At 42.1% G+C, this 14,901-nt stretch overlaps 2 protein-coding genes across 2 annotated transcripts; both read right to left on the bottom strand.

The window, feature by feature from the left end:
• Positions 1-750: 750 nt before the first annotated feature.
• LOC110093869 (putative receptor-like protein kinase At3g47110) lies at positions 751-4,097 on the bottom strand. Its single transcript, XM_020818896.2, has 3 exons — positions 3,389-4,097; positions 1,270-3,237; positions 751-1,178 (listed from the first exon to the last, which is right to left on the bottom strand). Exons 1-3 carry the CDS (start codon positions 4,095-4,097, stop codon positions 802-804), a joined length of 3,054 nt encoding a protein of 1,017 aa, XP_020674555.1. The 3' UTR covers positions 751-801.
• A 5,943-nt stretch (positions 4,098-10,040) lies between these two features.
• LOC110093877 (uncharacterized mitochondrial protein AtMg00810-like) lies at positions 10,041-11,045 on the bottom strand. The gene has a single exon (XM_020818903.2). It carries the CDS (start codon positions 11,043-11,045, stop codon positions 10,041-10,043), a length of 1,005 nt encoding a protein of 334 aa, XP_020674562.2.
• Positions 11,046-14,901: the final 3,856 nt, after the last annotated feature.

Raw genomic sequence — 14,901 nt, 5'->3', positions numbered from 1 at the left:
CATATTATATATTAGAAACTCTTACAAATTCTAATTTTTTATTTTAAGAGATAATTAAGATTTCCTATGAATAAATCTTTTCTTATTAATTTATTGCGAATTAATTATGCATAAGATATCCTATTATTTTGTATAAAAAAAAAATGATTTTCACATTTAATCACATTACTATTTCTTAATTAGTTATCATTTAGACTTCATATATTGTATTGCATTCTTGAACCTTAAAAAAAAAATTTGCATTCTTGAACCTTACATCAATAATTATAACATGTATCTATTTATGAATTATAGCATTGCACTATAAGAAATTCAGAATACAAATTTGCATGCAATTATTTGTCATAATCATAATCATAATCATTATGTTCATATTTTTAGGGGCTATTTGGTAGCAGGATTTAGGTCGGATTTGAGCAAAATCCAGCCAAACGGTATAAAATGCAAAACAAAATCTCATGGTAATTGAGAGCCGCGATAGACCAAAAATTACAACTTTTCGTGGTAAATCCTGAATTTCTGAAATCCTCTTATTCTGCGGATTTAACGCTCTATAGGCCCGAGAAGGAAGAAGAGTCCGCTCGTTTCAGAATTTAACGCTCGATAGCCAAACAATCATACAAGATTTATCATGAATTTTACTAAACAGATTTCAGGATTTAACACCCCAAGAATTTCGTATAAATCCAGATTTACCGGATTTACGAAATCCTACTTAAATAAAATCTTAGGTGCTACCAAACAGCCCCTTAAGATTCTAACAACATTCACTCAGTGCATATTTAAAAGAACATGAACATATTATCCTAGAGAATCATCCCAATCAAACTTGTGAAGGGAGTCTCTGACACTCTTCAATTGATGGAGAGCAACCCTCACGCTAATACGTGATTCTGGTGATTCAACAGCACATAAGAGTCCAACCCTAGCCATGGACACCAATGGAGATTCCTCCAAGTTAATTATTTGGATTTTCTGATCATGAGGAAGGAGCTGAGGGTCTATAACCTGAAACAGCTTATCTGGAAACAGAGATCGAACCCATTTTTCCAAGACCAGTTCTTCTCCATCAATGCCCACTACTTGCATTGGACTCTTTCCCGTTAGAAGCTCAAGAAGCAGAACACCGAAGCTATAGACATCTCCTTTTGTTGATGGTCTCCCTCCCAATCCATACTCTGTTCAGTTTTAAATTTCTGTTACTTCAAGAAATAATAAGATTCAATGTAGAAGAAGTAGAAGAAGAAGAAGATGAAGAAGAAGAATTACCTGGAGGAATATATCCTACCGTGCCCTTTAACCACTCTGAGCTTGTGGCCGAGATACCATCCTTCTCCATAATCAGCCTCGCCAATCCAAAATCTCCGACTTTTGCCATCATATCAGCATCCAACAACACATTGCTTGGTTTCAAATCACAGTGCACAACGGGAGCATCACAGTCATGGTGCAGGTAATCCATGGCGCTTGCTATATCTATAGCAATTTCTAACCTCTGCTCCAAACTCAACCCCTCATGATCATCTTCTTCGTGTCTTCTCCGGCCTCTTAACCAATCCTCCAAGCTTCCATTTCCCATGAACTCATACACCAAAGCAAGGAATTCATTGTTTGCAAAATCGCAGCTTGAACACGAAGTTATCAGCTTTACGAGATTCCGGTGCCTTACATTCCTTAAAGCCTCGCATTCTGCAATGAAGCTCTTTGAAGCTCCTCGAACGCTAAGATCTAACACTTTAATGGCGACGGCTGTGGCAATTGTGGAGCCTTCTTTGATTAGCGCACCTGTATAAACAGAGCCGAAGCTTCCTCTTCCGATTAAGTTCTCTGAACTCAAGTTATTTGTTGCTCGAAGGATTTCATCGTATGAAATCCAGGGATGAGAAGTTTTAATTGAGTTTGTTGCATCCGATATCTTTGCGAAAAAGTTCTTTCTTTTAACGAAGAACATTACAGCAAAAACTATAAGACACAGTGCAAAGATAGCAACGACAAGGATAATTACTGTGTAAGCTACTTTCCAATTTTTTCCAGAAGAGCTAGTTTTGCATGAAGAATTCCCCGTGCAGAGCATCGGGTTTCCTTCGAGTAGAGCTTCAGAGCTGTTCTTAAAGACGCCATATTCCGGCACGACTCCTTCAAGATTGTTGAATGATAGGTTCAAAAACTGGAGAGCGTGCAGATCGGCGAGATCGTTCGGTATGGAACCTGAAATATGGTTGGAAGAAAGGTCGAGTTTTTGCAGGCCACTGAGCTTTCCGATGGAATCTGGAATGACTCCAGTGAGCGAGTTGTTCGCCAAGAAGAGAACTTGCAAACTCCGGCAGCTTCCAACTGACAGAGGAATGTTTCCTGATATCAAATTATTCGAGATATCGATACTGATAACGTTCACCATGCTCCCAATCTCAAGCGGCAAAGAGCCCGAGAGGAAGTTATTAGAAAGATTTAACAGAGACGTAAGACTGGTGAGGGAGAAGATTTCTCTTGGTATGCTTCCATTTAGCCTGTTGCCTGATAAATCTAGATATAACAAACTCTCAAAGTTTCCAAAACTGCTCGGAATGCCACCTTCAAGATCATTTCCATACATTTCGAGCTTGCTCAGATTACGGAGCTCAGCAAGACCCACCGGAATTCGCCCTGTAATTCTATTTCCGGCGAGCCCGAGCATCTGAAGATTGATAAGTTGGCTTATGTTTTGTGGAATTTCACCGGAGATGTAATTGTTGCTCATGTTAAGCAGCTGCAAGGCTTTAAGCCGGCCTATTGACTCCGGTATACTGCCACGAATCTCACTTTCTCCCATATAAAGCTTTGTGAGAACAGAAGAAAGATTACCTACCGAAGCAGGGATGACACCATCGAATGAATTTCCATCAAAAGCAAGGAATTGAAGCTTAGTGCTGTTTGTTAAGTAAGTTACAAACTGAAGACCGTCGTAGGTGAAGAGAAGATTGTAGCCGATGTTGTACATGACGAGTTCTGAAAGCTTTTCGAGGCCCGGTGGGATGGTTCCTCGGAGAAAGTTATGCGACATGCGCAGGCTTTGGATTCTGGTTAAGTTGTGAAGCGACGGCGGGATCTTGCCTGTGAACTCGTTGAAGCAGACGTGGAAGACGAGGAGGTTCGGCAGACGGAAGCCGACGTCAGCAGGAATCTCGCCGTGGAGGTTGTTTGAGGCCATTGCGAAGGTGACGAGCAAGGAGAGGTTGTAGAGAGAAGGGGGGACCATTCCTGCAATGATATATTTCAGAAATACAATAATTCATTTATTTCAGAAGTAAATATATATTTTTTTTTCAAAAATCATAATTTTTATTTTTCATGTTGTTTAATGATCGCCGAATACTTAAGCATGAACAGATTAATTATATCCTATAATTACCTTCGATGTTGTTGATTGAGAGCTGCAGGTGCTGTAGCTTTTTCAGACGGGACAAGCCATCAGGCATCGAACCAGAGATAGAATTGGTACCCAAATCAATATACGTAAGACTTGAAATATTGGTGATGGAAAGAGGGATGGGGCCAGTCAGCTGGTTCTGTGCTAGTTTCATTATTTGAAGGTTGCGGAGCCGTTGAAGCTTCGGCGGAATTTGGCCGGAAAACTTGTTTCCGGAGAGGTCGAGGGTGGTGAGGTCGGTGCAGTTGGTTATGCTGTTTGGAATTTGACCGTTGAAGAAGTTTGAACTTACGTTGAGGAGTTGCAGTTGCGAGAGGCGGCCTATTTGGTCTGGAAGAAAGCCGGTGAACTGGTTGGATTGGAGAAGAAGGAAGCGGAGGAAGGTGAGGTTGCCGAGGCTCGGGGTTAAAATGCCTGATAAGGTCAGGCCGGATAAGTCTAGACCGGTGACTCTGTTTTCAGGTTTATCGCAGAAAACGCCACTCCAGGTGCAGAGGCTTGTTGAATTGGCGTCGCCATTAGTGGTACTGATCCAGGAAGACAGGGCATTGGATGGATCACTGGTTATTAGAGCTTTGAGAGCGAGGAGAGCTTGCTCATCTGTCAGAAGGCTTGAAGAAGAGGAGGATGAAGTGGGGAGGAGGAGGAGGAGAGCCATGGCGGCGAACGAGAACATAAGAGAAGAAGACATTGTAAGATGAAGATGGTGCGGATTAGTGTTGAAGCTTTTGCTATGATTTTATAATCGAAGTCATTAAAGGTTGGCAGATAATATAGGTAAGGACTCATAAAAATATGATTAAAATCTTAATTCCACAGCTGCAAGTCAGTCCTTGGGTACCAAGTTTTCTTTCCAAGTTCGTTGACTTTCTACAGTTGGGATTAGGGAGCCTGCTCCACAGTTGATTGTAGCTCGGGCAGCTTACCCTAGCCGTTGATCTTAATCTTGATGCTAAGAACAGCTTAACAGAAAGATTGATAGCATAGTTTCAGAGATCATGAGAAGTGTGAATTGGCGCTTACTATTATGAGAAAATGGATAGATACATTCTGTTCTTGGGCAAATTTTTCTATGATGTGATTCTTGAGAAATTTCCTGAAAAGAAGATATATTTAGAAAATTGGCAAGTCATAATCAACTTAAATATTGATTTTAATATATTTTTTAAAATATATTTAAAAATGTTAATACTTGCTCTGATCAAAATATTACTCAGTTATCATGATTTTGTTTTTTTCACCTATAGCATGATGATAGGCAAAATATTTTATATAAATATCTTAGTCCACTTTCAAAATCTCATTTCACTATAATTATGCTTTACGATTCATACAATGTTATATTTATTGTACAAGTTATTTCAAATGTGTATATTGAATTATGCAATAGGTTCTGAATAACCTACTAGGCAAGTATTGCTCACACCAAATTTTATTTGCACATGTTAATTTCAGTAAATGATAAGACTTCACGTGAGTATATTTTAGTTACTTTTGGAACACAAATTAGGTATTTTTATTTTATACAATGTTTTAGCTTTGCTTTGGTAACCTTGGTGAGCTTTTGTTGGTATTTGAGTGCTTTGCTGGCTGGTTTTTGTGGATGGTTTCTTCTTTAGCATACTGACGCATTTAATGGAAGGTTCATAGTCTAGGCAACTGGGTTGTGCTCACTCTCTGTTGATAATTTTTACAAGAAGCTCTCTTTTGCTTCCTGAGTTTGACTAGCCTTTGCGCTTTCTAGTCTTATACATTTTTACATTTCTCCGGTCTTTTTGAGGTTGGTTTGCAAACTTTAGTTTCTCTTTGGTGCTTAGTATTATGTAAGTTTTTATTTCTGAACCCTATTTTGATTCTTTTTTGTATCTCTCTCTTACCACAAAGAAAAGTGATCATCTACCAACAATTTCCTCCCCACCCCCTGATGTAGTGGATCGTCGGAAGACTCGACCTGCAAGAAGGATTTCGGTTTCCCAATCCAGGGAAGAAGAAGAAGACAAGCTCTCTAGGCTTCAAAGACTAAAATATTTCATTCAATGAGCTTTTCCTACTACAATACTTGCTTATATAGGCTAAATAGAACACTCTAGAAGATGCTTGAAAGAAGCATATAACAAACTAATTAAAATAGGTCTAAGGAGCAATTTAGTTAAGATGCTCTGCATCATTCTCCCCTTGCGTCAAAAAAGAGCTCGACTTCGTCGAGATGATAATAATCAACGCGCCATCAAGAAGGAGGTAGGTATAAAACTCATAACCATATCCCTGGATCAAAGTTTCTGCGTCTCTCAACGAAAGCGCCATCTTTCCCGATCTTTTCCAATTGTTTGATACCCAGTCCATTAAATTCTTGAACATTTGGTAAAGCATCTTGAAGAATTGGTCTTCTTCCACATGCAGCTTCAAACAAAAAGACCACAAATGCATATATATCTGTGGAGGCAGTTGCCCTGCCATTTTTGCTGAACTCTGTAGCATATAACCGAAGGTTTCAATTACAGGAGTTGCCTTAGGAATATTTCCATGATCATATAATCTTGAAAGGCCACAGTCCCCCACTTTTGCTGTTAGATCATCATTTAATAAGACGTTTCTAACACGATTGAAGCCTCTTACCTTATATGCCACTAGCCCATTGAGGTATTCAGTGATCAAATTGTTTCCTGGTAAATCTATGTTTTCCTTGTTGTTTGAAGTTGCGTTAGAAGGGTTATTTTCCCCATCTTCAGCAAGACAGACTCTTTGACGAAGCTCATTAAGCATTTGAACAATTTTATTTATGGGCCCAAGAGCAACAACAACAATGTTGATAAGATCCCCTTCTTTCAGCCATTGCAAAATGTCCCAGTCAAACTCTTCCCTAATGAGAGCCTCCTCATATTGCCTAACAAATCTGGGATCAGATCTATCACTGACATTTCATCGAGCAGCTTGTCTGCATTGTGCTGGATCAGTTTTATCCATAGAATTTAAACTGGGCATTTTAACTCCTGCAGAAAGAACATTCTCAATACCACTTCTAGAGGCTTTGCCATACACCTTCCTATCATTTGTATATTTTTTTGTTATGCTAAGGGCATGAAAACCATTACTTACCTCCAATAAGAAAGCTGACTCCTTAGTCGGGATATTATTTGGCAATGCGGTCACATAAGCATGCAGATTTTTAGCTAGCTGAGCCATGCCATGCATTTGTTCATCATCCGGAAAAGCATCAAATTCTCCTCTTAGTAGCAGCTTCCTAAGCGCATCATTTGTCTTGCTATTAATCTGCATAAAATCTCTCATAACATCAGCCACGGAAACCGGATTTTGAGGCATGACCTCCATGAAGACATTATTAGGCAGGCATTTTGCTATGCTTTGCATTTGGATCTGCATCAGCTTGCTCGCTAAGACATGGATTCCACCTAAGGACATGTCTATTTTTGAAAGAAAAGGATGAGCTGCTAACATCTTCTCTGCTACACGGGCCTCCTCATATGTCTCTGAAGTGAGGCCAATGTTGACATCGTCATCTGTGACTTTCTCAAGAAGGCCCTCCGAAGACTTGCTACTCCTGGTAAATACTGCAAGTGTCCTTTCACTGGTGCAGTCCTCCTGTTGTGACAACCGGACGGACTCACACATAGGGAAGTCGCCACATGCAGAGGATACATGATGTACGAGCTCTAGCGTTATGTCCGACAACGTGGGTTGTCTCTCACCTGATTCAGGCGTCGCTCCAACCAAAGAGTCGAAGCTTGCGATAGAGGCGGAGGAATTAGATTTGATAGTGGGTTTGGGAGTAGTAGCAACCGGAGCTGGCGGTGAAGGACTTGTAGGAGGATCAGCTGGTGCGGACGAAGGGAGAAGCGTTGGATCGCGGGAGGTAGCTGAGGCGGCCGCGAAGTCCGGTCGTGGGAGACCGTCTTGGACGCAAGCTGCGGAATCGACCTTTAAAGTAAGATCCGGGGGGGAGAGGAGTGGGTTCTGAAGGCGGAGTGAGAGAGCTCATTTTTGGGACATCGTCTGCATCCGTCCTTCTGGAGCTAGAGCAGGTCGGGCCGTGATCATGTTGAGTTGCTGAGACGGTTGTTTCGTCGGGTAGGGAATCGCGGTCGTCGCCAGGCACGGGTTCTCGCTCGTCTCCAGGCGCGGAATCGCGCTCGGATGCGGAAGCGAGTCGTTGTCTAACGGAGTTGGATGCGGATGCAGTAGAGGAGATCGGAGGAGAAACAGAGGATGCGGAAGTAGTCTGTGGAGGCGGATGCGGAAGCGAGTCGTTGGGCAAGGGATGTTTGTGAACTTCGGGATCAGGTGGAGGATCTCGCCATCGCATCGGATGCTCGAGCGGTGGATACTTCAGCGGCGGATCACGCCATCGGAGAGGGAGCTCGAGCGGAGGGTATTCGACAATGCCGGTGGGAGAATGGTGGGACTGATGTCGTTTGCGAGGAGCAGACAAGGAGAGCGAAGAAGAAGAGGAATACATCGGTATGGTTGCCGGTGACATTCTCATCTTCCTTATTGCCCGAAGGTTTTCTCGAATCCGATCAAGGTTTTTGTCTACCTGATCGAGCGATTCCTTCGATTGAGCTTGATAGAAGGCGATCCGGCTTCGAGCATCGTCGACAGCCCACCTTCCTTGGCGTCGAACGTCGTCGACCGCCAATCTTATTTTGCGGCTTCGATCGTCATCAACAGCCGACCTTCTTCCGCAGTCCATCGATCTTCACAAGCTCCAGGCTCTGATACCAACTGATGTAGTGGATCGTCGGAAGACTCGACCTGCAATAAGGATTTCGGTTTCCCAATCGAGGGAAGAAGAAGACAAGCTCTCTAGGCTTCAAAGACTAAAATATTTCATTCAATGAGTTTTCCCTGTTACAATACTTGCTTATATAGGCTAAATAGAACACTCTAGAAGATACTTGAAAGAAGCATATAACAAACTAATTAAAATAGGTCTAAGGAGCAATTTAGTTAAGATGCTCTGCATCACCCCCCCCCACAAAAAAATAAACCGTCCATCCAAAATGGTTATTGGCAGTCAAAAAGTCAAAAAAATTATTTTGTGCGGTGTCAGTCTGAAGGCCAATCCAGATGTGCCACGTCACTCAATGCACATTGCATTGAATGATGTGACGCATTTAAATTGATCTCCGGACGCATCCGGACACTGCAAGAATAATCTCTTTAAAAAGTCACCCTCTCTTGCTCACCTAAACTCTCAGTCCTATTTTCCAATCTCTTCATCCCCTTTTTTATTGTTGTTGCTTGTTATTAATTCTCTCACGCATTGCATTCATCTCTACTAGCTTCGCATTCCCACGAGCATTCAAATCATGCGTCATGACCGTTGCTTGATGCCTCACAAAATCCAACGTCGCAAGTAATGTAAAACATAATAAATTTTTATTTAAAATAAATTTATGTAAAAATCATACAATCAAAATCAATCATTTACATAATAAAATAAATAAAATAGAAAATATTTAAAATTTTAAATTAACTATTTAGATAAAAATATTACTTCTGAGTCAACTTGATCTTACAGCCTACAACTATAAACAATTAATTAACTTTAAGAAACACTGAGACTTTGGAAGGGTCAGAAGCGGTAAATCCCAAACCAAGCTCTGTCGTAAGCAAAGGATGGATCTAGACAGTTTTCTTCTTAATCAAGAACCCTGATAAGCCTACTAGCAAAGAAAAAGAGAAAAAGGCTACTTTTGAATTGGAAAAAAAATTGGTCAGAGTCCAGAGAGAGAATTATCAGCTACAGGTACTCGTGTATCCCACGTTTAAAGGTGGCAGGTTAGCTAACAGTTTGATGAACTGATCCATGCTCAGTTTACACAAATCAAACCAGGATGCACCTGTTACCTGTAAGTAATGAATGCATACAATACACCTATCATAAAACCTAATTTATTCTTTGATTTCTTCTCCGACAGGATCACATCGGGAGAATCGACCAAAGCAGACATTTTAACTAATTTTTTTCTTAAATTTTTTGGTGCTACATCATCGGGCTTAGCTGGGTTGGTGCTAGCATGGCTGGGAACCCCCCACTCATGTTTGAATGCCCTCTCTATGCGTGTGACCCTTAGTGGGAAAATAAATGCAGGTCTTGCACTTGTGGGGCTGGTTGGTGGTAGCCTGCCAGGGATAGTTTAGCTCCAAACCTCTTAGGAGGTGGAAGCAGGTAGATATCCCCATTCAAAAAAAAAAAAAATTTCCGTGCTCTTTGGCTTCCCAATAGGGGTGTCAAAACCAGTTTCCAGTCGAACCCAGAACTGACTCTTGTTCAAATGGGTCAACCCTAACCCAACTGAGTTATGTAAACAGGTTGGAAATCCGTACCCGGACATGACCCGTCGTGTTACTTAGTTGACCCGACCCGACACAGTTGACCCGAGGACGACGAAGGCGCGACGGCCGATGGCAGGCAGGCGTGGACGCGAGTGACTGAGTATGTAGAAACGCATAAACCGACAGTACAGAGGAAGAAGAAGAACAAATGAAAAACTTTATTTATCTTTTTCTATTATTGTTTACAGATGTACAGTTGTATTTATAGAGCTGTTTATAAGATAGGTACACGTGTCGGTTAGTGATAGGATAGCAATGTGAATTAAACCAGTGGGTCTTAACATGCCCCCGCAAGCTGAGTATTGGGTCCAATGGTCAGTTTGTTGCGAAGTAATTTGTACCGTGGAGTATTCAAAGGTTTGGTGAGAATGTCCGCCTTTTGATCCACGGTATTGATTGGAAGCAGGCGAATTGTGTTGTTTTGAATGTTATCCCGCACAAACCTTTGATCGATTTCGATGTGTTGAGTGCGAGCATGAAAGACAGGATTGTTTGCGAGGGCAATCGTGGATGTGTTGTCGCAGAAGACGTCAACTGGCTGAGTGTGAGAAACCTGAAAATCTGCAAGAAGACGCTTGATCCAAATTGTGTCCGCGGTAGCCGATGCAAGCGCTCTGTATTCCGATTCTGTGGAAGAACGGGATACGGTGGTTTGTTTCTTAACTGTCCAAGAGATTAATGTTTCGCCAAGAAAGGTACAGAAGCCTGAAGTAGATCGACGGGTGATTGGGTCTGATGCCCAATCAGCGTCTGAATACGTAGTTAGATTAAGGTGTGAACGTGTGAGTGGTAGTCCAAAATCCACTGTCCCTTGTATGTACCGCAGAAGTTTCTTTAGCATGACTGTATGAAGCGGTTCGGGGCTGTGCATGTGTTGGGAAAGGGCGTTGACAGCATACGATATATCAGGGTGCGTCAGTGTCAAATATTGTAAAGCTCCGATTAATCTTCTGTATAAAACAGCGTCGAAGATCGGAGTTGGTGGAGGAGACAAAGCTGCGGGTTTGGTAATTGAAGGATTAGCGACCGAATTACATTTAGGTAACTCGGCCATTTGAAGAATAGATTTAGCATATAGAGATTGAGATAGAAAGTACTTATCTGGATATCGATCAATTTTGATGCCCAGAAATTGGTGTGCCAAACCGAGATGCTTCATTGTGAATTTGGATTTGAGTTTACCGACCAGGTCATTCATGGCTTGAGTGTTATTTCCGGTGAGTAGAATGTCGTCCACATAGACGAGTAAATAAATACGAACTTTGTTTTGGTGAAAAATCATGAGCGACGGATCTGCCTAGCTTTGAGAAAAACCAATTTAAAGAAGATAGGATGTGAAGGTAGTATACTATTGTCTGGGAGCTTGGCGAAGACCGTATATCGCCTTTTTTAACTTACAGACATAATGCGGATGGGAGTTATCTTCAAATCCTTTAGGTTGGCGCATAAAGATTGTTTCTTGAATGTCGCCGTGCAAAAAGGCATTGGCCACGTCCAGTTGATGTATTTCCCAACGGTGAAACAGGGCGATGGTAAGTAGAATCCGTATAGTGGGTAGTTTTGCGACCGGGCTGAAGGTTTCGTGAAAGTCAAGTCCATATTCTTGTTGATTACCTAATGCCACAAGTCGTGCTTTGAACCGTGCGATAGATCCGTCCGAATTATATTTTGTTCTATATGTCCATTTAGAACCAAGAATGGATCCGTGACTGGGTGGCGGAACAAGTGTCCAAGTTCCCTGCCTTTGGAGTGCGTAGAATTCTTGAGCCATAGCTTGACGCCATTCGAACTTCTTGCTTGCTTCGGTATATGAAGTCGGATCTAAATTGTTCTGATTGTGATGTATCAGATTAAGCTTGTTAACCGGCTTCAAAGATCCTGTTTTGGTTCTGGTCGTCATGTGATGTGTTGAAGTATTGATTTGATTTGTAGAGGGAGCCTGTGCAGAGATGATCTCGGGAGCTTGTAGGCGCCGTAGAGAAGTATCGGCAGAGACAGGCACTGTGGGCGTCTTTAGTTGAGATGGTTGTGTTGTATCGTTGGTAGATTGCACAGGTAAGATAGTCGAGGGAATTAAGAGTGGAAACGGTACATCAGACGCAACAGAGGGAGGTTGATTTTGCCTGTTTTTGAAGGGAAAAAGAGATTCGTCAAAAGTAACGTTTCGAGAAATAGTAATTTTGTTTGTTACCATGTCGAGACATCTATAGCCTTTGGATGTATCAGAGTAGCCCAAGAAGATATTCGGTGGTGAATTGGGCTGAAGTTTCATATGCCGGGCGGAAGGTAGAAGCGGAAAACAGGCACAACCAAATGTGCGAAGGTGTTTGTAGGAAGGTTGGATGTTAAACATCTTGGTAAGTGGAGCAGTGTTCTCGGTCGTAGCAGACGGCAGACGATTTATGAGGTATGTGGCCGTTAGAGCTGCATCAAGCCAGTATGTAAACGGTAGACCTGCCGCTTGTAGAAGAGTCCTTGTAGTAGAAATTATGTGGCGATGCTTGCGCTCCGCTATCCCGTTTTGCTCGGGAGTATATGGACACGAGGTTTGGTGCTTAATACCTGCATTTTGAGTAAAGGCTTTAAACCGAGAATTGACGAACTCGCCGCCTCCGTCGGTTCTGATGGTTTTAATTTTATGATTTGTTTGTCGTTCAATAAACGTAGTGAAATGAATAAAAATGTTAGTAACATCGAATTTGTGCAAGATGGGAAACAACCAAACGTAACACGAAAAATCATCGACAAAAATGACGTAGTATTTGAATCCTTGGTGAGACGAAACCGGCGACGGACCCCATACATCGGAGTGAACTAATTGCAACGGAGCAGTAGTTTTGCTAATAGATCGATCAAATACAATTTTATGACCTTTACAGGACATACACGAACTACACGGAAGTTTACAAAGCTTAACACGTAAATCAGGATTATTATTAGCAATCTGAGTGAGCACCCGTTGATGAGGATGACCTAGCCGCATATGCCAAATGTTCGAAGAAGCGGAGGTTGCCGAGAGAGCGGAAGAACTATTTCTGGATCTGCGATTTGCGATCTTGTAGACGCCTTGATCACATGGTCCTTTAAGAAGGATTTGATTTGTTGTCCGATCCTTAAATACAAATCCGTTAGAGTCAAAGGTAATAGATATATTGTTGTCTTTAGCAAGATTGGATATTGATAAAAGATTGTAAGACAGTGAAGGAATATGTAAAAGTTGTGATAAAATAAGCTTACTCGACGGGGTTGGAAGGATGCCCGAGCCCGTATGTGCAATAGGGACGGATCTCCCATCCCCTAGAATTACCGTATCAGCACCATTGTAGGTGTTGTAGAAGTCCATGTTTTCGGTGGTGTTTGTCATATGAGATGAGGCACCGGAGTCGATAAACCAATCGGTGTTTGATGTGGTATCTTGATTCGCAGTGAGAGCGGTATTGGTCTTAGCAGCGACCGGAGTGGGCTTGTAATTGATGTTGAGCCTATGCCAGCACGCATCCGCAGCATGCCCTCTCTTTTTGCATATTTGACAGGTGATAGCAGACTGTGAGTTGCTGTTCGGCCCTGTCGCCGATCCAGATGTGAATCGACCCCGGCCACGTTTGCCGCGACCACGCATCGAGTAGAGGGCAGACTGATTATCCTGCATTTTTATAAACTTATGTGCAATATTCCTGAGGTGAATTTCCTCACTTGCAAGAAGCGCGTAAAGGCTGTCCAGCGACAGAGATCCTTGCATTGTGCGGATGGTTGTCGTGAAGGCGTGATATTCCGGAGGAAGGCCATTGAGTATGTAGAGTATTACGTCTTCTTGATCGACCGAAGAGCCGGCGGAGGAAATTTGATCAACGATTTTCTTGATCTCAGTAAGGCACTGAGTCATGTTCATGGACTGCATTGAAACGTTGTGAAGCTCGTTTTTAAGCTGTATTACTTTGGAACGGTTCGAGGATTGAAATCTGGTATGAAGAGTTTTCCAGATGGTATGAGTTGATTCAAGATGAATCACATAAGGAAGAAGGGCTGGCGAGATAGTAGAACACATAGCGGTCGCCAGATTTTGATCGGTAATCTGCCAGGAACGCGTATCTTGATTTGGATCAAGATTTTCGGTGTCCGGTTGTGAATCAAGAAACTCGGCAAACCCATTTGCCCGAAACAACTTGGCAATCTGGGTACTCCAAATAGGAAAGTTATCTGCCGTAAGAGCGTGCGGAACAAGGAGTTTGAGATTTGAAATCACGAACTTGAGGGAGGGAGAAATAGCAGTGGTAGTGGAGTTTGCTCCCGTCGCAACGCCCGTGGAGGAAGAAGTGGAGGACTGAGCCGCTGTAAAACCCTTCAAAAAGCTGATTTTTTTTAGTGCAGTTCGTCTGTACGAACTGGATTTAGTACGGGACGAACTGAAGAAATTTGTGAAGAAATCTGCCATTTTCGTCTGTACGAACCTGGAGCAGTCGGGACGATCCGTCTGTACGAAATGTGTCCAGAGAGCTAGTCGCCCGGGACGAATTTGGATTTCGTCTGTACGAAATCTGTCCAGATAACCCATCGTACCAGGACGAAATTTGGATCGTCCAGGACGATCAGTGTTAATAAATATCGGATTTTAGATATTTTGGATTCATTTTGGAGAGGAGAAAAGGCAAGAGAGAGAAAGAGAAGGAAGAGAAGAAGGAAGCTTGGTTTTGGAGCCCGTGGAGCGCTTTTCGTCCGACGACGCTGTTAGAAGATTTGTTTGTCTCGCTGTAAGGACTCCGAACCCTATTTCTGTTTTCGAAGATTTTGTACTTTGATCGAGTTGTGCACTGTTTTGTGTTTTTGTAGTCGAACTTTTGACCTGATTTTGTATTGACACGACTTTCACCGCACAACTTTTAGTATGTTATAGATATGAATATTGTACACGATTTGAGTATTTTCTGCGATGATTTTACCGGTCGGAATTGATTCTACGCGATTTTAATTGAATAGAAAAATATCAGGACGTGATTTGATTTGGATTCTATAGAATAATAGTCTTATATTGATGTCGTGAATGTTCTACTGTAATTTGGAAGAATTTGGAACTTGTGCCTTTTTGCAGGATTTTTGTGTAAATTTGACCGACTGTCGTTACTCTGCCCGATTTTCGTACG

The sequence above is a fragment of the Dendrobium catenatum genome, unplaced genomic scaffold (genome assembly GCF_001605985.2).
Source record: "Dendrobium catenatum unplaced genomic scaffold, ASM160598v2 fragScaff_scaffold_621, whole genome shotgun sequence".
NCBI classification, from domain to species: Eukaryota; Viridiplantae; Streptophyta; class Magnoliopsida; order Asparagales; family Orchidaceae; genus Dendrobium; species Dendrobium catenatum.
Note: the sequence above shows the minus strand (reverse complement) of the source record. Positions and strands in the feature narration are given on the sequence as shown.